The sequence below is a fragment of the Sceloporus occidentalis genome, unplaced genomic scaffold (genome assembly GCF_023333645.1).
Source record: "Sceloporus occidentalis isolate IW3139 unplaced genomic scaffold, rSceOcc1.0.p SCAF_1, whole genome shotgun sequence".
Taxonomy (NCBI): domain Eukaryota; kingdom Metazoa; phylum Chordata; class Lepidosauria; order Squamata; family Phrynosomatidae; genus Sceloporus; species Sceloporus occidentalis.
In genome coordinates, this window is record NW_028316981.1 from 187953858 (window position 1) to 187978484 (window position 24627).

Sequence of the window (24627 nt, forward strand, 5' to 3'; positions counted from 1 at the left end):
CCAGGGCAAATAGGTGAGTGGGAATGGGGCCATCATAGTGTTCAAAAATACTAAGGGCCTGAACAGTCAGGCCAAAATAAAGCTGTTTCAAATCACTTTGGAGGTATGCTGTTTAAGTGACACAAGCATCTTAAGAGGCCAGAAGCTGCACTCTTAGGACTGGAGCATGGCTTTGGTGTGAACAGACAGGCCAAAATAAAGCTGCTTCGGGTCACTTTGGAGGTATGCTGTTTAAATGCTGCATGCGTCCTAAGAGGCCAGAAGCCATGCCAAAGCCACGCTCCCATCCTAAGGACTAGAGCACAGCTTTGGCTCAGCTTCTGGCCTCTTAAGATGTGTGTGTCATTTTAACTGAAGAAAAACCAACCATGTCATTTAATGGATATGAAAATCATCAAAATTAATTTGGTCCTGGACATCAGGAAGAAATACAGGTTTGCTTTGCTTATTATTAAACTTTATTGGAGGACATTAATGGCAGGTGTGTAACAGCCATTATGCATCTAAAGGGGGCAACAGCTTCTTGGATCGAATATAGAGCAAAGGAGCTGAGTGAAGCTGTGAACATGGTTGGTTGAAGATTGAGCCATAGATGAAACGGAAGGCCAGACCCAACAGCAGGGTCAGAAGCAGAGCCTTGGCAAATGCCCATAGCAGGTTCCAAGCTCCCCGGAAAGTTGGTTGTGGAAAGTACCTGCAAAATAGAGGGAAAGAATGACCTACAAGCAGAGAAACAGGGGCTCAGCTCAGTGGCATCACTAGGGTTAGTGGCATCACTGGGGTTATTGTCACCTGCCATTGACCTCTTCCTACACCATATAGAATCCTTAGTAATGGTTTTGGTACTAATGTTATTCATAAATTGGAATTCCCATATATCACTGAATATAATAGTTGTGACATAAACAACTTGAATTCAAAGGTATAACCATGTTACTCTGCAGAATCAGTATGTAGAGAGACCATGTAGCACCTTTGAGACTAGCTGAAAGAAAGAAGTTGGCAGCACAAGCTTTTGTAGACTTGAACCTGCTACTCAGATGCCTTTGGTGGAGTGGAAAGCCAGAGAAAGACCTATATATCCCATTAGTGTGTGAGCATGTCAATTCAAATTCAAAATTCATTGGGTATGGAAATGAAGTGGCAAATCCAGTTTTAATGATGGTCATTGGTGAACAAATGCAGTGGAAACTGCAGCTATGCAGATTTCAGCTTCTTAAAACCACATTTCAGTTTATTAGCCGGTTGCACATGTCAGTTTAATTTTTGAGGTACTTCAGCCTTGATGTGAAGGCACCTGTTGATTCAATACACAGCCTGCCTAGTGCTTTAAAATTTTAAATGACATCACATCAATTATACTTTTAAATTGCAATATCGTATACACAGCATAAATCTATATGCATATACATGGTTTCATGTGTTTAAAGTGAAAAAAATGGTAAAATGTGATCTTTTAAAAGAAAATGTTTAAAATATATAGTTCATGAAGTTTTAAAATTAAAAATTAATTTTTTGAAATTTGAAATTTATTTTTTTAAAAAAAGAAAAAAAACCAAAAACCTGGGACCACTCCTTTCTCTTGAGCCTCATCCCACTCACCCCATCTCTTCAGCATTTTAATGGGACACAGGTGAATGCCACAGCCCATTTCTGCCCAAAAGCAGATGTCTAAGGACCCCTTCTTAAGCTGTCACCTGGTGTGATCCACACCTCCCGCAGCCTTCTAGTGATGCCACTAGTTCAGCTACAATTACAAAATAAAACACCAAGCTCAAACATTGCTGCATGGATTAATACAAATCTCACCAATTTCCTATTTTTCTCCCTAAAGGAAAGTTTTTCCATAGCTCTTTGTCTGCTGAAGAACTCCCACCCATTTCAGAGGATTATGAAGAATGTTCTAATCTAAGGTGCACATGCAGTTGTCCTTCAATGCTAAACAAGTCCCATTATCATCCCACATAAACAACTGGGCTAGAACCCATTCAGCACTCCTATGGTAGACAGTCATGTATGGTCAACATGTCTTCCAAGGAAGCTGAAAGTTTCACTAAGTAGCTTCTCAATGATTCACTAAGTATCTTCTCATTCTGAAGTTTCCAAGATCCTAGGATCCCCAGGGACACCACCTGAAATATTACAATATGATCTATCAACATACAATGCCTGTGGCTTCCTCTGTCTTCTCACTGTTCCACTTTTTGTCTTCCCGGTCTCCAGTACCTGAATCTGTTCTCTTTCCTATTGCATACCTTCCAACTATCCTGATTTGGCAAGGACAATCCCAGTTAACCCGCTGTTGTCCCACTTTTTCAGCTACTTTTAAAATGTCCCAGTTTTTCTCTCCTCTTTCCCCTTTGCTTCTTTGTCCACAGCTTATTTCAGTGGCTGCAAACTGAATTCAAAGTGTAAAAATAGTCTGCACTCAGTTTTAACTCAATGTGGGGGATAGGAGAGAAAAGGAGGAATCTTGCCCTTCCTTATAGACATAGGCACAAGCAAACTGCTGCAACCTCTCCTAGCTCATGTGATAACTAGCTCATGTGATCCTCCTCATTGATAACTACTGCCATCTTGACCATATTCAGATGTGATCTTGGTCATGTATGCTCCCCCTTTTTTCTTTCAAATGTTGGAGGACATGATACTGCATTAGGAAACTCACATAGAATAGGAGAACTTCTTTTTGAAATGGATTCTCTCTAGTCCCAGGCATGGAAGTCTTTTCTGTAAGGACATAAAAAAACTCCATGTGATAATCAAGTGATGGTTACTGTTCAGCTTTCTTTCATTTCAAAAGAGGTAAGGGACAAACGGGTCAAGGATAATCACTAAAGCCCAGGTTCCGCTACTGGAAGTTTGAAAAGACCATGTTTGAAATGACAGTGAGCATTGTGTGCATGCCATGCTTTCCCCAGTATTGAACCACCTATCCCTGTACTCTGCCTAAACCTTTTATGACATTCCTATCACATCGTATTGAGGATGAAGCAAACTTGTTTTCTGTTGCTCTGGAGACTAAAGAGATTATCGCATGGCCAAATCGGGTGTGCTGAGCCTGGGCTGAGTGTGGGCTGAAATTTTTTGAAAATTTCCTAAGATCAGATGTTATTGCACACCTCCATCCTCAGACCGGAGGCATTGTGACCCCAAATTTCCCAAGATCGGGTGTTATCGCACACCTCCATCCTCAGACCAGAGGCATCATGACCCGATCTTAGCCAGGTCTGTCCTTTTCCCATCCTTCGCAAAGAACTGGTAACTCCCTTACTTGAGAAGGTAAAGGATGGATCTGGCTAAGATTGGGCCACGATGCTTCCAGTCTGAGGAGGGAAGTGTGTGATAACACCTGATTTTAATAAATTTTCAAATATTTCAGCCCTCACTCAGCCTGGGCTCAGCGCAGCCAATTTGGCCATGTGATAATCTCCTAAAACAAGGAACAGTGGATTCAAACTAGAGGAAAAGAGATTCCACCTCAACATTAGGAAGAACGTCCTGACAGTAAGAGCTGTTCGACAGTGGAACACACTCCCTCAGAGGGTGGTGGAATCTCCTACTTTGGAGGTCTTTAAACAGAGGCTGGATGGCCATCTGTCAGAGTGCTTTGTGTATTCCTGCATGGCAGGGAGTTGGAATGGATGGCCCTTGGGGTCTCTTCCAAGTTCCAGCTCTAGGATTCTATGATTCTTCATACCATCTGGTCACATGCTCGTTCCTCCCATGTGGTTGAAGTCTCTCCATGTCCTGAAAGCACTTCTTTCTGGAAACTGAAAGAGAGCATAACATTACATCTCTAAAGGGGTGCTGCCTTCTTCCAGTTTACATGCAAAAAGCAAAGAATAAGTCATAATACTTTCTCTCTTTTGGTCCCACTTGACCCTTACATTGACTCCCATGTCTTCAAAGCTGTAGGTAAGCTTGGCTTACTTTTTAAAATACCTGCTCCCCACACCCTCAGAATAACAACCACTCCTTGTTGTGGAGAAATGTGTCATTGTCTGATGTAGCAAACAACTCTAAGGGGTTGGTCCCACTATGGTTTAAACTGGATCTCAATCCGATTTAAACCACAATGGTTCCCACTTAAGTCGAATCCCTGAAGTGATTTGGAGGAGGGAGGCATGATTTTTACCCATTTTAACCCATTTAACCCGCGTCAAAAAGACAGGAGTAAAATGGGGTGTTTTTTGGGCTGAATTGATTTATTTGGAAATAAATCGATTCAGCCCAAGTGGGAACCAGGCAAAATCGAATTGGATTTGAACTGTCTTGGTTCCCACTGGCAGCGGCTTTCCTGGCCATACCTCCATGCTCTGTCCTCCGTCCTCCCGGCCTGCCTCTCTCCTTCTGTCCCAGCCTCTCCTCTACCCCTGTTGTGGCCAGGAGGACGGAGAAAGACATGGCGGGGAAGCTGCGGCTGTCGCTTCCTGCACCAATTCTTGAAACCGGTGCAAACATAGTGGGAACTATGCTGTTTGCTGAATTGGTTTCATGAATCAGTGCAGGAAGCGAATCACAAAGTAAGTGGTAATGAGGCCTATCAATGTGGATAGTCCGAAGTTTGTTATTTTTCACTAAGAAAACTCAGCATACAACCCCCCACAAGACAGGCGAATAACAGTCTGCTTTCCAGACTAATATTCCCAGAGCTTGTGAAAGTCAGTGTGGTGTACTGGGTTGGGTGTTAAACTAGGACTCTAGGGTTTAAATCCCAATTCAGCCATAGAAACCTACTAAGTACCTTTAAGCAAATCATGTTCTTGGCCTCATAAAGAGGCAAAGGCAAACCCATCTCTGAACAAATCTTGCCAAAAAACACCACAATAGGGCCGCCAAAAGGTTGGCATAAGTCGGAAATGACTTGAAGGCACCGAGCAGTAGCAACAAATTCCCACTGTCGTGCATGTGTACTATTTTATATACTTTACAAATGAAGACCTGAATGCAAAAGGTTCTTACTAGCCTGCATCCAGTCCAGCAGCCAGCTGGTGTTTCAATCCAGGCTTCTGACCAATATGCTAACTACTTAATTGTTCATTTATGAGATTGGTTTGCCCCCATGCTTTATCATAACCAATCAGGAGAATTTATTGAGTCACCCTTACAGTGCTACTTCTTGCTGGGCTTCCACCACACAGTCTTCCAAGAGGGTGATGCTTCTGTGCAGCTCCTTCATCATTAATGTCAAAGAAACATAAAAGAAGAAGAAGAAGAAGAATCCAGCTTTAGAAATATCCCAGTACCGAAAGCAAGTTCATCTGCTAGGCTACAAAAAAAAAACATTAAAGGGAGATGCAGGCCTATGTTCACAAGCAGCATAGTATTAGTCTGACACTGTGATTCATGGAAGAGAAGTTGCACAAGTGGCTGTGACATACCTGGCTCTTCAGAGACAGTCCTTGGATGGTGGTGCTCAGTTTCTCAATTTGGTGCTGTTTCTGGAAATAAAACAGAACAAAACTTCCCTGCTAAGAAATAAGCCAGTCAGAGCATACTTGATGCCCTCCAACTTGGAGAGTGTCCAAACAGCTCCTAGCACTATGAAGCCATTGGTCTTTTGCTCTAAGTTGTGTCCAGAACTGCAGTTGACACTCCACACTACTGAGAAACATTATTCATTTTCATTGTGTACATCCAACTGCAATCCATCTGCACTACTGTTGAGTCACTAGAAGTTATTGGAATGGACAAATTAACATCACTGTGGAAAGAGTTAGATAATAGAGATGAAGACAATAATGAAGAGGGAATATGGGACTCACTCATTAGTTTTTGTAATAAGAGGTGGTGTAAAAAATGAATATCTGAGAGAGATTGTTATGGAGAAATAATTATGTTCTTCGCTGCTTTTTTATTTTATTACTCTCTCATCTGTTTATGATCAAATTTTGTTTACCCCACTAGTTATAGGATGCAATAATTACACTAATTTTAGTTATGAAATGTTTTCTCTTTTATGTTTCATAGCATAAATTAAGAGATTAAATAGTCATATTATTAGAATAACACACACTTCTTTAATTGTAAATTAAAGACATTTATTTAAAAAGTGAGATGAGGTTATTAACAGAAAAGAAAAGAGGAATAACTCATATATATGCTGCTGAAGATGTTAACTATATGATGAGAATAATTTATTAGGGGATCTGACTACTGTAATTCACTACCGGATCTGTAATTCATGGAAAGCTATCTATTATGGTTATATGCTATCTTCCAGATCAGAGGTAGTATGACTATACTTGTTGCTGGAGAACATAAATAAGAAAGGGCTACTGCCTCATGTCCTGTCTGTGGGCTTCTCATGTGGTTCTGATTAGTTAATACAGGATCAAAATACTGGATTAGAGAAGCTGGTGATCTGATTCAGCAAGGCTTTTCTTGTGTTCATTTGTTCAGAGACTCTATTGTATTCTGAACAAAGTGTTTCCCATCTTAAATACTGCCTTCAAGCTAGTCTTCCTTTGCAACATGTCCAGGAGGAATTAGCAACTGAAAGATTACTGAACTTCAGTGCAAATTAATTAACATCAGTGCAATCTTGATGCAAATTAATTAATATGGTACAGAGTGTAACAGGTTGTATCGCTGAGGCTTGTTTCAGAATAACCTTCTGTCTTAATTTCCCATTTTGCCACCACTATCCTATGTACATTTACACCACAAAAGCATCTGGGTTTACCTGTTTGATCCTGTCATTCTTTGCCTGCCTCTTGGCCTTCCATTCAGACAAGTACCTCTGTGGAGGTGGAAAAAAAACCAGAAAATGTTTGCAGTACAAAATCATAGTCATAGAGTGGGAAGAGACCACAAGGACCATACAGTCCAACCTCATACTACCATGCAGGAAGACACAATCAAAGCACCCCGACAGATGTCCATCCAGCCTCTGTTTAAAAACCTCAAAGGCAGTGTTTTCCACTATTGAACAGCCCTTACTGTCAGGAAGTTCTTCCTGATGTTGATGTGGGATCTGTTTTCCTGTAGTTTGCATCCATTGCTCCATGTCCTAGTATCTGGAGCAGCAGAAAACAAGTTTGCTCCATTCTCAATATGACACCCCTTCAAATATTTAAACACCTCTTAACCTTCTCTTCTCCAGGATAAACATCTCCAGCTCCCTAAGTTGCTCCTCATAGAGTTTTATGGTTTCCAAACCTTTCACCATTTTGTTTGCCCTCCTCTGGACATGCTCCAGCTTTTCAACATCCTTGCCTCTCCATTTTGTAAAATTATCATAAACAAGGCAGGGCCAATAACCAAGGAAAAACCTTAAGTGGGAACACCAATGTTTTTAACAGATGGGATTTAGAAAATTACCCCAGAAGACAATGTAGGGGTTATTATTGATCAGGGACAGCTAGCAGAAAGACTAAAACTTTTTCTAAACAGATGTATGTGTGTATAAGCAAATGGTACACAGAGCTGTCTATTCCAGAACACTGATCACATCCACATCCACTTTGCTGCTAGATTCTATCATTATCTTTAGGTTCTTTTTGTTGTTTTGTCTAGCAGCTAGAGCCTAGCTGCTCCTTATACACAGTTGCATAAAAAGTATGGATCGCACCTCACCTTCAGTTCGTTGCCTTCTGATCTCAGCTCTTTCAGAATGTCTTTACTAGATTTCTCCTCCAACTGTTGTTTGCGGACCTATGTGGAATAACAATAGGAACCAATGTTTTGATGAATGGATACATGGAAAGTGATGTCCTGCAGAATACTCTCTAAATTTAAAGGACTAAAACCTGGGCCAGCAATTATTTTGTGAAAACTGTAGTAAAACCTGCATACTGCTAAGTAAAGTTCTTATTATGTACTTCAGGTTTATAAATATTATTTGATTGAAGCTGTTGCACCAAATGTTAACCTGAGCACATGTCCTAGGAATGGATTACAAAAGCTCTTGCCTAACTACTTAGACAAAACGCTCAGACATTTGGAAAAAACAAGAATTCCTTGGTGGAGAGAACAAACATTTTGGCAGCCAAATGTTATCATGAGGATGATGTTCGACATCAACCACAGAACTCCCTATCATCATCATCATCATCATCATCCTTCTTTTTCCCCAGACTGGGACTCAGAGTGCCTTACAACAATTTAAAAATTGTTAAAAAGCTACAAAATACAAAAGCTAAAAAGCAAGTAAACAATCAGAAAAAAAATAAAGCCAAGTTAAAATGCATATTTTAAAAAACCACACACCGCAGAACAACACTTTCATTTACCTATTTCCCAATAATTGTAGACTACTTAGATGTGGATATTTCAAAAAAGTGTGCAATATTTAAATACAGTAACATAGAATACAACATTTACATCATCCATAAAAACAGATGTTTTGCTGGGCAAAACAGGTACGTTTATAATGTGCATCTAAAATTATTGACTGTTGGAGACTGTAAATGTCCTGCTCCAAGCAGTTACCGACAGACCTAAGGAGGAGCATAAAACATTACTGGGTGTATCTTTGCACATGACCTAACAGACTGCATTGTATATAAGGAAGAAGAGAGGGGGAGAACCTGTATTTGTGTTTTCATTATCACAACACCAGAAGCAAAATGATGAAAATAAATAACTCTTTAGGGAAAGTGAAAGCACATTGAGAAAAGTGTACTGCATCCAACCATTGTTATTCTAATTTCCAGACTGATTGTGGACTGAATATAATTCTGCTGAAGTTGAAGATGTAGTCTGGATTGATCAGAAAAAGATTTGTGTCACGTGAATTCTAAATTAGAAAATGCAAGGACTTGGGCATGAACAACCTCTTGAAATGAAATGATTTATCCATCTTATTTCCCCCCAGTAGCTTTATTGGGCCAACTCCAAAGCATAAAATATGTTATGTAAGCTTTTGAAGCTTCATTGGCTTTCTTCATCAGGCAAAGAGGTTAAATAATCATGCAGGAGAAAAATGGTAATGCTGTTGTCTAAGATGCTGTCAGTTAAGATGGTACTGAAGGACTGATTTTATTGACCATGTGAGGAGTAGAGCAATAAAAAGGCAATCAAAGACAAGTGATAAAATTACATCTCCATTAGCAAGAGAAAACTAACGTATCTGAGACCCAGATGTTCTTGATGTTACTGGTTTTCTCCTGTATGATTTTTAACATCTTTGCCTGATGAAGAAGCCAGTAGACCTTCTTGGATAATATATCTGAAAGCTTGGATAATATATTCTATTGGTCATTAAAGGTATCACTTCTTGTGGATGTTGTATTTTGCTTTATTTTGGTGCATGGCCAACATGGCTACACCTGGATATATTTTCCCCCTGTCAGTTGGTCAGCTATAACTTTGTCTAGTCAGTAACACTTACCTTTTTTTCCAGTTCTTTAACTGTCTCAACCATTCTATGATTTTCCTTTTCCTGTAATTGAATGAGGAGAAGGACAAATCTCAATCTTACTCCCCAGATTCCTCTATCCAGGTTCTCACTGTTGGTGGGCAATTCTAAATAGCCCAAACAGAGAACATGGTAGCATACCAGATAAAAACCACCTCCAACCCACCTGAATCTACTGTCAGACATCTTAACATTGGATCATTCATCAGTAATCATGGACCCTCCTGAAACCTGCACCCTTTTGCAAAATCGACCTCATGAAAAACACTATGAATTCTTGACCTCAACTCATCTTTAAGAAGATCAATATCCTGTTGGTTACTGTTTTGTAATTCATTATTCACATTTCTTTACTCAGATTGTTTCCATGTTCATTGTCTCAATTTATACAATAAAAACATTTTTTTTAAAAAAAGGAGGATTCTCCTCTGACAGCCCATGAAATATATAACACATAGACCTAAATCCTATTGTTAATCCTAACTAGAGTAGAGCCACCAAATCAATTGGATTTATGAACTCTCCATTCAACATTGTTCAACAACTCAACTCTAGTTGGGGCTAACCAACAAGACACCCACCATGCTCACCCTAGTAGTTTAAAGAGCAGAGCAGAAAAAAGGGAGAGAGCAACCACAAATGTATAAAGCATCTAAGGGCCTGAACAGACAGGCTAAAATAAAGCTGCATTGGGCCACTTTGGAAGTTTGCTGTTGGAATGATGCATGCCTCCTAAGAGGCCAGAGGCCGCACCAAAGCCATGCTCCAGTCCTAAGGACTAGAGTGCAGCTTTGGCACAGCTTCTAGCCTCTTAAGATGTGTGTGTCATTTAAACACCATACCTCCAAAGTAACCTGAAGCAGCTTTATTTTGGGCCCTAAAAGTGGTTCAGTGCCTACTGTGCCAGGATAAGGCTTTCAACAGCACTGATACCAAATCCACAATAGTGGAGCAGTCAAGTTCTATGAGGTTAATGCTGCAAAGTCATGATTTTAATAGGTGATATTACAAAATTGAGATGGTTATGGAGGTGTGTTCCATATGGGGTTGCAAGCCTTTTTTTCCTCCTCTTGAGACCCACATTCTATTAAATTTCAATCTGTCTAGGGCCATGTGACAGCTGGGGGCAGCTGAAACCAATGGCCAGAGCCAAAACTAGGCAAAGCTATCTCTTTTCCTCTAATACGTTCTGGCACTGTCTTCTTTTTTTTTCTCTGTCATTCACTTCTTTCTCTCTCTTTTAATTTCCCCTTTTCCCTCACCATTTAAAGTGCTTTCCTCAACCGCTCTTACAAAGGCCTGAAATTATTATCTGCTGAGGGCTTTTTACATTCAGCCAAGCAGTACATGAAATCAGGACAAGGGCCACAGGTTGCCCATCCTTGCTCTATGGGCAGGAAAAGGATTTCTGTCCTAATAGATTTGGTGAACGCTCAATGAACTAAGGGAAGGTGCCTGTCCTATCTGTCCTAGGAGCCATGCCAGTGCAAGCTTCCCCACTCAGAGCACAACTTTTCAGGACTCTCTTGAAGTCCATGTCATGTAACTAACTGATCCACACATCTCTTTATGTGAAGAAACAGCTGGAAACCTGTGGGTGGTGTTTCTGTGGTGAAATCTCAAATATCTTGCTCTATAGGGCTCACTTGTTTGTGGATGTGTTGTTGGCGCTGGCGCCTTCGATTCGTGCATTCCCGCAAGACCTCCTGGGCTTCTTCCAGTTCCTCTTGCAGTGCTTGGGTCTTCTTCTCCAGAGGCTTTAAACTATAGAGGGTGAGAGTTAGCTGTGGCCTAGGACCAATTGCATGAAGGATAAAATGACAAGGTCTTTCCTGGGATCTTGTCTTACATATGGGCTCCTTCTCTTCATTCTTACCAGGCACTTTCAGCTGCCCCTACATGTACTCTTCACATAATCTGAGACACATAGCCCATACCCCTTGCAGTACTGCATATTTTGTTTTAAAATTGGCCTATTGGTTTCTGGGCGCAGTACAAGGTGTGGGTTATGACCTTTAAATCCCTACATGGCTTGGGTCCAACCTATTTATGGGACCACCTCCTTCCATATAATCCACCCCGTGCACTTAGGTCCTCTGGGAGAAATTTATTGCAACCTATAAAGACCAGACTATCCCATCGATTACTCCATGCTCAATTGCTCATTGCTTATTTTAATTGGATTTTTAATTGGATTATTTTAATGTTTAATTGTTTAATTCTTGTTTTAGGAGAGGGAGAGAAGGAGATGTTGGGATTTTGTATGAATTGTAAGCCGCCTCGATTATCTTTGATAGAGAGGAGGGATATAAATAAATTTTTATTATTATATTATTATTAAAAAATTTAAACTACGATGGAAAAATGGCCTAAAACTGGCTAACATTCTGTACTATAGGTAACAACCAGAAGTGCAGCTGTTGCTGCTTCCTGTCAACCATCTAATATAGGCCAACAACAACAACAACATGTTTACTGGAAACCTCCCTAGATTTTCTTCTGCAAATCCAGGGTAGCCAACTAGGTGGTTCTTGTTGTACTGTGTCTCGTGCCCTGTCTCCATCGTGAGATGCCCACTTTCTCTCCAGCCCCAAGGTAAGAGCAATTCAGAATTCCTCTGAGAAGCTCACCTCTTGGACTGCAGCAAGGAGCTGAGTTGGGCCTGTTGCTCCAAAAGGGTCTCGTATTGCTTCTGCCAAATTTCACCATGGGCAAGTTCTTCATGGATCCACTCCTGCAACCAAACATTCTCTCCTTCAAAGTTCCTAGATATAAATGTTTTAGGAATGATTAAGGAAAGAACATTTAGATGGGTTCCTCTAAACTTTAGGTTTGATGTCTTAGTGACTCCTTGGGTCAAACAAAGTGATTCTTTGGGTCATGTGACATTATTCCCAACTTGATTCCTTGCATGGCTAATTTAAAAATATTGGAGGGGGCCATGTGAGCACCAAAGAGAAGATTGGGACCATGGCATGACAGAAAGGTGACTTTCCTCTTTCTTCATCATCACTGTCCCAACTGGAATTATCCCTTCTCATGAACTGAAATGGAAGAAAGCCTTTAATGGTCCAACTGGGACTCTAGCAAAGGGGAAAGGATAAAATCCCTCTGTTTCCATGCTATAGCTCCAACTTGGTTCTTCACCCCACTATTTATACTTTTACCCACCAAGCCATGAATAACATCACATCTAGTTTAACAGCCACTACTCTGCTTTCTAGGGCACATTTCCCATTGTCTGACCAAACCCTTTGCTCAGCCATCTCTCTGAAAACAGCAAGATTTGAGAGGCACACCTTGAAAATTACACCACAAAAAGTTCTTTATCATTAAAATCAGGACTCCTGTCTCTTGTCTATAATTCTTATGAGTCTCTTTCTCATAAAGAATTAACTGAGTATTTATGTCTGACAGCAAGGTTAGAGATTAAATATATCTGGAATGGCTTACATGTTGGGTTGTTTTCTTGGTAGATACATCTAGAATCTGAAACACCATGCTAGTGGAAAAAGTTAACTGAAATATAGTGGGCCTTTGGTATCCACTTGCGCTTAGTTCCAGAATCCCACCATGGATCTGTGGATGCCCAAGGCCCATTAAATACAATGGCACAGTAAAATGGTGTCCCTTACATACAATAGCAAAAATCAAGGTTTGCTTTCTGGGATTCACATTTTTTGAATATTTTCAAGCTATGGATGGTTGAATCTGTAGATACGGAGCGCAAACTGTAGTAAGGGCTTCTGGAGAAAACCAAGATCACTCTAAATCCATGATATGAATTTATTAGTTACACAAATGAAAATACCAGTCTTCCCTCTTGCCTTTCTCACATACTGATTTTTTGAAAGATACTCTATTATAGTCATTGTTGTTGTGTCAGCCGGACATTATTAAACTTATATTGAGTTATACACCTCATTGCAATGGATCTCAGATGCATTATTTCCTGGTAATGTTTGTTTCTGTAAAGTCTTTAGAATACTAATTGTGTTGTTAAAAAGGGAAACACACCCAGAACCTCTGTGCTTCAGTTTGTTGCCTTGACCATGTCTGACATCCATGTCTGTTCTTCCATTGGCTACTTCTTCTTCTAGAGCAGTATCAACTCATACACCAACCTGGACTATGGGGATCCTGAAAAAGAGTTTGAAGATCAACCTGTTCTGGATAGGAAGGAAAAGAAGCCAGAAGAAGGGACGTTATAGTGACATATATACCCCAATGAGGGGTATATGTCAAGAGCCATGTGAGCACAAAAGTGCATATTTGGCAAATGACACACCACATTTGTCGGCATGAGGGCTAAAAAAGGAATATCATTAAGACACTTACCCAATTCCTGCCATTTGAGGGCCAGTCAGACAGCAAAGTGTGACCACCAAGTAGTCTGTCCTAAATATCTTCTGTGACCTAGGCCTACTTGCCAACATAGAAACACAAGTTGCTCAGCAACCACTTTAGCTTTATCAGCTCTGTTTCTTCATGTATTTTGGACTTGAACTCCCGGCAGCCCCAGCACCATGGCCAATGTCCAGGAATCTTGGGAGCTGAAGTCCAAAATACCTGGAGGATGAAAGTTTGGGAACCACTGCGGGACCCTTGAACATATTTGTTACTCACTACCTGGGAGTGTCTCTCTGTGTGTGTTCATGTACATGTGCCTTCAAGTTGCCTGTCAACTTATGGTGACCCTATGAATTTCTTGGGGCTTTCTTAGACAAGAAATGCTCAGAAGTGATTTTGTTATACTGTATTTCTTTCCTCTGAAATATAGCCTACAGCACCTGATTACCATTGGCGATCTCCCATCCAAGCAATAACCAGGGCTGACCCTGCTTAGTTTCCAAGATCAGACAGGCTCTGGTGCTTTAAGGGTATTTAGCCATGCTTATTGTCATTACTATGATGAAAACTGCACTGGATGTTCCTTCTTGGCTATCTTGTCTGTAGGCCAAATGTGTATGAAACAATAAACTATCAAGCTATCAAAGCTGCAGGCCACCCTATTTTAAAAAGGGATATACTTTTATATGAAAGAAACCAAATTAATAGTAATGAATGACCCCCCCCCCCCCAAAGGAAGCAGCTTTTAAACTGTAAACTGCAGGGGGTGCTATATGGTAAACAATTGACTACCAGTTCTGAGGCCAGTTCTGGGCACTACAATTTAAAAAGGATATTGAGAAACTGGAACCAGTCCAAAGGAGGGCAACTAAAATGGTGAAGGATCTGGAAACCATGCCTTATGAGGAACGACTCACTCAGGAAGCTGGGGATATTATCATCATCATCATCATCATCATCATCATCATCAGAAGGGATGTCATATTGAAGAGGGAGCAAGCTTGCTTTCTGTTCCTCCAGAGAACAGGACCCGGAGCAATGGATGCAAGCTCCAGGAAAAGAGATTCCACCTCAACATTTGGAGGAACTTCCTGACAGTAAGGGCTGTTCGACAGTCTAACACACTCCCTCAGAGGGTAGTGGAGTCTCCTTCCTTGGAAGTCTTCAAACAGAGGCTGGATGGCCATCTGTCCGGTATGCTTTGATTGAGAGTTCCTGCATGGCAGGGGGGTTGAACTAGATGGCCCTTGTGGTCTCTTCCAACTCTATGATTCTATGATTCTACCCTTACCTGCAGTATGTAGAAAGGGAAATTGTGCCTATGGTTTGCCTCCTACTGGAGCCAATGCTTGCAGCCTTGTATCAGAAGATATGGGATAACTTGTACAGGTTGTAGCTGAGAGCCTAACTGCATATTATGGTAAGGATGCTTTAATGTACAGTGAGCCATGATCGCACAACTGTCCCAGGAAAATGTATTTTTAAACCCCTGATTTCCTCTGTGTGATAAAGTCCATAGTCCAAAACCCAAACCACTACAATATGCTGGCTCTCATATCTCTTAGCAAAGACCATTTTGGAGTCTACAGGCTCCTCTGTAGGATAATTCCTCTTGTATTCCGATAATGGGCCACTGTCCCATTTGAAAAATGAGCATAGGCTCCACGTGTCTTTAAAAAAAAAATGCTTATTCTTTTTTTGTCTTTTGAAGAGGGCTTTACAAGGTTTTGACAGTATAGCGGTCTTCCTTATTTTGATCAGTTTATAATCTAATTATTAGAGGCGTCTGGAGCAGAATAAATCTACCTTGTTTCTGGCATACATGTATATAAACGTAAGTGTATGAACATGTAATATGTAAAACCTGAAGTTGGGGATATCAGGTCAAGTTCACCTTGAGCCAATAATTATAAATTATTTTCCATGATATCTTTAGCCTAGAAAAGAAAGAAAGAATAAAACACCTGTTTTTTTCAAAGTAAACTAGTAGTACAAAAGGTAAGAGCATTTGCCAATACAGTATGTGGTGTTTAACACAAAAATGTGTTATATACATATGAGTACATCCCTATTGCCCCCTTTAAAACACTGTAGGGTACAACACTCCACATGGACTCTCCATACCTTTATTTTTCCGGACAGTAAGACCAGAAGAAAGAACACTGCTGTGCTGCTCCATTATATTGTGCAAATTCTTTGTTTACTAGAGAGTAAAGCCATAGCCCTGCTTTATAGTATCGGAACCAGTCAATTTTAGAAGACTTGCAGCATTTTCACAATTAAATGCATGAAGCAACACTTTGGACAATTTAAGTTTTAAAAAGCAAGCTGTAGTCTTGGGTTGTAGAGGACACTGTCATACCAACATCCAGGGCATGTTGAAGAGCTTGCTAGACTCAAGGTGAAGTATTGCTTTAAACCTCCCCTCCCCTGGACCAAAAAATAAATAATAATCTTAGTAGGTTACACCCACAGAAAAAAATGAAGGTACTGAAAGTACTGTGATCTGTTTGGATGATGACATCATCAGAAAAATAAATTATAAAAAATAAAAATAAAAAAATATATAAGGTGGCTTATTTGTCTTTTCAAATTGATGTGTGTTTAAAATGATGTTTGTTAATCGTTCTTGTCCCTCACCTTGATCCACGGGGAAAGACAGATAAGATATTATTATTATTATTATTATTATTATTATTATTATTATTATTATTACCAGTGCTGACATGGAAGCCTTGCTTTATTTTTGGAAAATCAATACATATACAAAAGGAAAGAAGTTTTTTACATTCTCACTGTCTTCACTTCCACCCTCCATAAACTATTTCCTGCTCTCTGGAGCCTCCTCTTCACTCAGAATAGTCCATCCATCACTTCCATATCAGTTATAGGTGTCTCTTCAAGTGCAGGGAAAGGTGGTCTGAGCGGGAGAAAGCACGCTGGCAGAGGTGACACTTGAATGGGCGCTGCCCAGTATGCTTGCGATAATGGCGGGTCAGCTCATCTGAGCGGGCAAATTTCCAGCCACATCCTTCCCATGTGCAGTGATAGGGTTTCTCACCTGAAAAACAAAACAAACCGCACCAACAAGCATCACTGAATCCTTGAGCTACTTGTGAGGAGTCTACTAGAACCCCCTTACTGATGGTTGAAATTTTTTGGGAAGAAGTACAAAGTGAGACCTGACAATATAGGATTCTTCTACACCCCCCCCCCCCCTTTATCAGTGAGTCACAGTCATTACTTGAGTTTGAGAATGTTACCTTTGGGGTGGGATTATAACTCCTAGAATTTTTCAGACAGAATTATACTGTTGGCCCTCCTTATCCATGGATTGTACCATAGATTGATGGAACTAGAGCATCTGTGGATTTTGATATCCATGGGAAGTTCTGGAGCCAAACTCCAGTGGATATCAAGGGTCCACTGTACTGGCTGGGGCAACTAGGATGCACTGACCCCAAAAAGTAACTTTTATAAGCTGTAGTCACCATACAGTGCAACATCCCACACTTAATTGTTACGCATGAGAGACCAGCATGGGAAACTGATTGCAGGCACCAGAGCCTTGGTGGAAATCCTGACCAGAGATCTATAATAGCAGCAGCTTCTCTTGAGGACAGCATCCCTGTTCCTAATGGAAACCCAGCACAGAAGATGAACACAGTCCTCCTTCCAGAGAATGGGAAACATTTTGGGACTATAACTCTCATAACCCCCTATTGGCAGAAGTTTCTGGAAACTGTTGTCCAAAAAATACTTTCTCCAACCTCTGCTGGAGTTACTCTTATTTGTTTACCTGTATGAGTGCGGAGATGGGCCTTTAGATGGGAGCTCTTGGTGTAGGTCTTACCACAGCTGGGATGACTGCAGATGTGGCTGGCAGGCCGTTTCCGTGGCCAAGATTTGTGCCCCTTCTTAGGCTTCGATGTGGATTCCTTAGGAGGCAAGGGAGGTGTCAGGAGGTCCAAACGGGGCAAAGTGGGCAGTGCCTGCTCAGCCTGGTAGAGTTGGACTCGGGCTTGGCACTGACTGTAGTAGAAAGGATGGTAGCCTCTCAGAAGACCATAGTGCTGGGACTGGGACTGTACTGGTGGCTGCTGACTATAAGAGGCGTGCTTGCCCATTAAAGGGGGACCGGGCTGTACATAAGCTTCATAGGTCATCTGGTAATACTGCCCGTGAGCTCTGTATTTTGGCTGCGCATGATACTGCAGTCCCATTGGAGCAGGAGTCCAATAGTTTGACTGGGCAGGGAACTGTGGCAGCTGACTGCAGCATTTATTTGGATCGATCATCTCTTGGGCACTGTTGTGCATGGTAGGAACACAGTCCACACAGTTCTCTCCTAGCGGAAATTTGGTGTCTGTATCTTGGGCTCTGGGAATACCCAGATCCCTGTTGCTTTCTGGGAACCACTGTCCAATGTCCTCCTTCTCTTCCTGAATGGATAGTTTTGGGCAGACAGCAGACACTGAAAGTTGTTTCTCCTGGCCACCTTCAGGAGCATCAGCATCTTCCTCTGAGGCAGAGAGGTTTTTCAGGAGGACATCAAGGTCCCAACAGGCTTCGTCCCACTCTTGCTTAATTTGTTGGACTTCCTCAGGTTGGATCATATCCAAGAATCCCAGAGAGGAAGAGTCTGGAGAATCTTCTGTTTTCCACCACTAGAATGTAAGTGAACAGCAGAATGTGCAATTGGCCCTCCATGTCCACATATTCAACCATCCATTATTTGAAAATATTTAATACACACACACACACACACACACACATATTCCAAAAAGCAAACACTGATTTTGCCAATTTATGTAAGTACACCATTTTACTATGCCATTGTATTTAATGGGACTTGAGCATCCACAGATTTTGGTATCCACCAGGGGATCCTAAAACCAAGCCCCAGTGGACACCAAGGGCCCACTGTATAAAAAATATTGGCCGCTATAGAATTCATCACAGTCAGAAGCTGAAAAATCAAAATTGGCCTCACAACTGGATGTAGAAATCCTTCAGCTAACTAAAAAAGAGAGAACATATCCAGAGGCAGCTGTGTTGGCCATACAGCAAAGTACAATAACACAATCATACCTTTATTGGGCCAACCAAAAATGCACAAATTCAGATATATCACTGTGTTAGTCTGTAGAATCAGTATGTGGAGAAATCTTGTAGCACCTTTGAGACTAACTAAAGAAAGAAGTTGGAAGCATGAGCTTTCATAGACTTCAGACTACTTCCTCAGCTGTATTCGGTGGAGTAGTAAGCCAGGGACAGACTTATATATGGCCTAGGTGTGTGAAAATGTCAACTTGAATTCAAAATCCTCGGTGTATAGAAATGAAGTGGCAAGCTGAGTTTTAACTATGGATGTTTGTGAACAAAGGCATTGCGAACTAACCTTTGTGCATGGAAATGGAGTGGCAAATCCAGCTTGGCAATGGAACTAGCCTGTGGTGAAGAGAATAGATGTGTGTAGAATGCCCCCATGTGGATGGGTTCACACACAACGATTATTAAAACTGAGCTTGCCACTTCATTTCCATACACAAAGGATTTTGAATTCAAATTGACATTCTCTCACACCTAGGGCATATATAAGTCTGCCCCTGGCTTATCACTCCACCAATTGCATCTGAAGAAGTAGACTTAAGTTTATGAAAGCTCATGCTGCCAGCTTCTTTCTTTAGTTGGTCTCAGAGGTGCTACAAGATGTCTCCACATACAAAATGCACAAAATATATGTTGCAAGCTTTCAAAGCTCCACTGGCTCCTTAATCAGGCCAAGGTGTTAAAAATCATACAAGAGGCAAGTTACACAAAACTTTTACAGTAATGAATTCCTGGAAGGATGCAGCCTAGAGCCTGCCACTAAGGTAAAGATAAGGAGCCCATTATCAGCATCCTACACAAGCTTCTATTCTGCACCAGGGATAAGCAGGAGCCTAGTTATCTCTACAGGCAGCCCAAATGTTCACTAAAAGTCCTTTGAGGCTGGAGTAACACCACTTGTTGTTGACAACCGCCTCTTTCTGAAGCAGTCTTGGAGAAGTTACTTTTTTGGATTACAATGCCAGATCTCCTGAACATAGGCTAGCCAGATGTCATAACTACAAAGGAGGACAAGGCAGTGCAAAATGTAGGCCATTCAAGAAAAATGCAGGACATTACCAAACAAAAGCCAAAAACCTAATATAAACATAAATTCATTCCATATGGTTTGTTTACAGCTATGTTACATATATTGTATTTTATTATGTACTTAACCATATTTTTCTAATGAATGTAATGCTTTATTGCCTTGCAATATGCTTATAGAACTCTGAGCAAGACAAAGGTGTAAAATTGTACTTCACAAGCAACAAACCCTTGATTGAATCTACATTTAAATTATTCCTTTAGTTTGTCCATTGTGATGAAATTAAGGGGAAACCCCTTTCAACATTTGCACTGTATCCTCAAGCAGCCCATTGCCTAAAATGTTTGATGTCCTTTTCTGCTCCAAGAAACAAATTTGTCCAAAGCTCTGGGTGTGAGTCTTGTCTGCTGCTGCTGCTCCTAGGAAAAAAGTACTGTAGTGCCTCATTCCCACTTATGGATAATTCGCTCTCCGATCCGAATCCATAAATTGGTTCAGAGGGAAGCACGGATCACACTATTTATGAACTGATTTATGGATTCAGATCAAAGAGCGTGTCCTGTCACTGGCCTCTCCTGTCTCTCCATCCCTGGCCAGTCCTTAACGGCTTCCCCAGCTTCCCACGATCCGGTTTAAATAGTAGTGGGAATGAGGCGTAGAAATATCCATCCTATCCTCCTATTTGCAGCAAGGAGAGGCTGTGAAGTAGACAAATTTTTCAAAGGGGAACAGCAAACGTGGTGTTACTCAATGTGCTTCTTATCCATGCTCAAAATGGAGGATATTTTTGAATTTCTCCTGCACAGAAAGCTGTGTCCTGAAAAAGGAAGACATCTGAAGAGTCTGACTCACAGCAAGAGTCGTCGCTTTATCGCCCAGTGGGAATGGGGCCTAGGTCACCTTGGGAAATCACACACTCTCAGCCTTGGGAAGGCAATGACAAACCTCTTCTGAACAAATCTTGCCATAAAAAAACCATGATAGGTTCGTCATAGGTCAAAAATGATCCGGAGGCACACAAAAACAATGGCCTCTCTCACTTTTACTAGCAGGCAGGCATTGTCCCCATTTGCCCTAATGGAACAGCAACCACTGCCTGAAGAGACACTTAAAATAAACACTTGGGGAAGCCATCTAATGGCAGGACCACCCATGCCTTTACTTTTAGTACAATTGGCCCTCCTTATCCACATTTTTTTTATTCACACATTCAAGAATCCACAGCTAGAAAATATCCCTCCCCCCAAAAAAAAGTATAAATTCCAAATAGCAAAATTTGATTTTGCCATTTTATATAAGGGACACCATTTTGCTATGCCACACTGTATTTAATGGGACTTGTGCATCCATGGATTTTGTTATCTAAAAGAGGTCCTGGAACCAAACCCCAGAAGATACCAATGACCCAGTGTATTCAAAAAGTTTCAACAGCATTACTTCATTAATCTTCATGACACCCCTGTATGTTGGTTCACTAGTATTATTCCTGGAAACATATTCAGGGTACCCATGTACAGTAACATCCAAAGTACAAAAACATCTATACGAAATAGCAAAGTACAATAACATTCAAAATCCATAGGAAAATAGCAAAGTACAATAACATTCAAAATCCACAAAACAGTGATACCTTTATTCAGTCAACCAAAATGCACTTCATGAATTTTGTGCCTTTTGGTTGGTTGAATAAAAGTTTCACTGTTTTGTGAATTTTGGATGTTATTGTAATACTATTCCTGTATTGCTTGAAGGCAAGGATGTTAAGGGAAAGATGAGACTTAGAAATAGCATCCTGTCTCACAATACTCAACAAAATAATAACTAAAGGGAAGAACTAGACTATGAAATTTCATCTGTAGTAACTCTCTGCCTTCTTTCTCCCACTTTCTCCCAAGAACATTTATCCTACCACGGTTAGAACGAAGAGACTTGCTGCGGTTATTTATGTGTAACACAGGCAAACAGACTAGATTATCTACAAGTTCCTTCTTCTGCATAATGTCTTCCAGTCATAAAATTCAGGAGCAGTGATCAGAAGACACAGTTGTGTGTTGTAAAGAAGGCACATATTTTTAAAATGATCTAGAATGAATAAGGGAAATTGACAGAACAAGTATGTAGAACAGAATAAATGCTGTTTTATTCATTTTGTCCAAGGAATACAAGAGCTAGTGTGGTGTAGTGGTTTGAGCATTGGATTAAACTCTGGAGACAAGGGTCTGAATCCTGGCTTGGCCATGGAAACCCATTGGGCTTGGGCAAGTCACTCTCAACCTTAGAGGATGGCAATGAGCAAGAAATGTGCCAAGAAAACCCCATGATAGTTTTGCCTTTGGGTTGCCATACGTCGGAAACTTTGGGTTGCCGTAAGTCGGAAACTTTGGGACCACCACAACAAAAGGAATACGTATCTCAAGTTCACATGCATCCCACAATCAGAAAGATTGTAGAAAATACAGAACTTCAAAAAATAAAAAGAAGAAGCCCTAATACACTACAGTCGGCCCTTCTTATACACTGATTTTTTTTACACACGGATTCATGCATCCACAGTTTGAAAATGTTTTTTAAAAAGTATAAATTTCAAATATCAAACCTTGATTTTCCATTTTTTATAAGGGACACTATTTTGCTATGTCATTATATTTAATGGGACTTCAGCATCCAAGGATTTTGTTCTTGGCACCAAACCCCAGCGTATAACAAGGGTCCACTGTATTTTCCAAACTTTGGCCCTTCAGATGTTTTGGTCTTCAGTTCCCAGAATTTCTGACTGTTGGTCGAACTGGCTGGGGCTTCGGGGAGCTGAAGTCCAAAACACCTAAAGTTTGGGCATCCCCACTCTAATATATCCACTAATCACACACACACCATTCTCAATAGTTTCTCTTAACTTCTCAGCAGTGTTGGTAAAACGACAAACTGCTATACCTGCTAAGAGACACCATGCTGGCTAAGTGGTATCCTGTGGGAAGTCATAAACATCACTTACAAGACACATTAATAGCCCTACTCTATGGGAAGTCTTAATTCAGAGCCTTGGATAGAGCCAAGCAAAGACACACAGCCCATCTCCAGCCAGCACTACAAATACACAAACACAGTATGCACACATACTTCTCACCTGTATGATTTCCGACTGTGCATCCTGGAAGTGGTTAAACCCACCTAGTATGCCAACTGAAGGCAACACAGTCTCCACAAATGCCATGGCCTACAAATGCCAAAACCACTAGAAGAAAAAAAGAGAAGAAAGCATGGATTGGATAGTGACAGGATAATACAAAAACCTATTACAGCTGTGATAAAACCTAGTTCTTTCCTTCCTTCCTTTTCTTCCTTTTCTCTTTTTGTTTCTTTTGATTCACCTGAACACCTTGCTGCTTCTCTCTCACCTAAACAGCATGCTTTCTCTCTTGCTTAAAAGCAAAATTTTGCAAACTTTAGGTCTTACCCTGAACAATTTTCTTCTTTTAATTCTTTCACTCATTTGCCAGTTTGGAGGGGTGGGGAAGAATAAATGGAGGCAACTACACCAATCAGAAGGAAGGAGGGAGTGGCTGCTCAAACCATTTGGTGGAGCTGGATTAGGATTAATTATATTTAGCAATTTTGCAACACATTTATTAGTGATTTTTTATTTTTATTTTTATTTTTTACAAACATCCATAGTAAAGGACTTCAGCCCCATCATCATCCTTCCCCAACATTTTTTTAAAAAAATTCAGAAGTAAATATAATTGTTTCTAATTGGATTCCTTTCTTTTTCTTATTTATTTATTTTTCAATGTAAAGTCGAAGGCTTTCATGGCCGGCATCCATAGTTTTTTGTGGGTTTTTTGGGGCTATGTGGCCATGTTCTAAAAGAGTTTCTTTCTGATGTTTTGCCAGCATCTGAGGCTGGCATCTTCAGAGAATGCTTGCCTAGAAGCATTCTCTGAAGATGACAGCCAGAGATGTTGGTGAAATGTCAGGAATAAACTCTTCTAGAACATGGCCACAGAGCCCAAAAAACCCACAAAAAACTATGGATGCTGACCATGAAAGCCTTCAACTTTACACTGCACATGTGTACTTAGAAGCAAATTGGGGTTTTGTTGCTGTGTGCCTACAAGTCATTTCCAACTTATGGCAATCCTCAGGCAACCCTATAATGGGGTTCTCTTGGCATAGTTTGTTCAGAGGAGGTTTGCCACTGACTTTCCCTGAGGCTGAGAGAGTGTGACTTGCCCAAAGTCATCGAATGGGTTTCATGGTTGAGCTAGCATTGAAACCCTGGTCTATGTCATAGTCCAACACTCAAATCATTATGCCATACTGGCTGTGGAGACCAGGGTTTGATTCCCGGCTTGGCCATAAAACCCACTGGGTGACCTTGGGCAAGTCACACTCTCTCAGCCTCAAGGAAGCAATGGCAAGCCTCCTCCGAACAAATCTTGCCCAGAAAAGCTCATGACAGGTTCACCTTATGCACCATAATTTGAAACAACTTGTAGGCACACAACAAATGGGGTTTACTCCAAGGTAAATTGATATACAAGTGCAGCTTCTGCCTTCATGGGAGCCAGTGTGCAGACTTCTGTATTTAAACATTTTTAAAGGATATTCTTGGTTGTATATACTCAGAAACACAATGGATTTGTTTGCATAGGGTTGCAGCCCTAGGGAGCAAAGATGAACAGGATCAGCAAATCTAATAAGAAGTCCTGAGGTACAAAATGGCGAATAGGTCTAATAAATAAGTGCATTCTAAAGTTCTTAATGGGTTTTTAAA

At 40.8% G+C, this 24627-nt stretch overlaps 2 protein-coding genes across 5 annotated transcripts; both read right to left on the minus strand.

The window, feature by feature from the left end:
* Positions 1 to 435: 435 nt before the first annotated feature.
* Positions 436 to 16352, minus strand: LOC149323093 (uncharacterized). Of its 2 annotated transcripts, XM_089487251.1 has the most exons (11): positions 13382 to 16352; positions 11995 to 12129; positions 11011 to 11128; positions 9338 to 9388; positions 7582 to 7659; positions 6689 to 6745; positions 5385 to 5444; positions 5112 to 5176; positions 3701 to 3773; positions 2669 to 2730; positions 436 to 694 (listed from the first exon to the last, which is right to left on the minus strand). In XM_089487251.1, exons 1-11 carry the CDS (start codon positions 13429 to 13431, stop codon positions 496 to 498), a joined length of 948 nt encoding a protein of 315 aa, XP_089343377.1. In that variant the 5' UTR covers positions 13432 to 16352; the 3' UTR covers positions 436 to 495. The 2 variants fall into 2 exon arrangements, with proteins under 2 accessions (XP_089343377.1, XP_089343385.1); XM_089487259.1 differs by lacking the exon at positions 5385 to 5444.
* Positions 16353 to 16436: 84 nt separating this feature from the next.
* On the minus strand, positions 16437 to 23341 carry KLF1 (KLF transcription factor 1). 3 transcript variants are annotated; one of them, XM_089487222.1, is made up of 4 exons: positions 23308 to 23341; positions 22978 to 23085; positions 17514 to 18381; positions 16437 to 16775 (listed from the first exon to the last, which is right to left on the minus strand). In XM_089487222.1, the coding sequence occupies exons 2-4, from the start codon at positions 23062 to 23064 to the stop codon at positions 16600 to 16602; spliced, it is 1131 nt and encodes a 376-aa protein (XP_089343348.1). In that variant the 5' UTR covers positions 23065 to 23085; positions 23308 to 23341; the 3' UTR covers positions 16437 to 16599. The 3 variants fall into 3 exon arrangements, with proteins under 3 accessions (XP_089343348.1, XP_089343365.1, XP_089343357.1); XM_089487239.1 differs by lacking the exon at positions 23308 to 23341 and adding an exon at positions 23249 to 23302; XM_089487231.1 differs by lacking the exon at positions 23308 to 23341 and adding an exon at positions 23222 to 23271.
* Positions 23342 to 24627: the final 1286 nt, after the last annotated feature.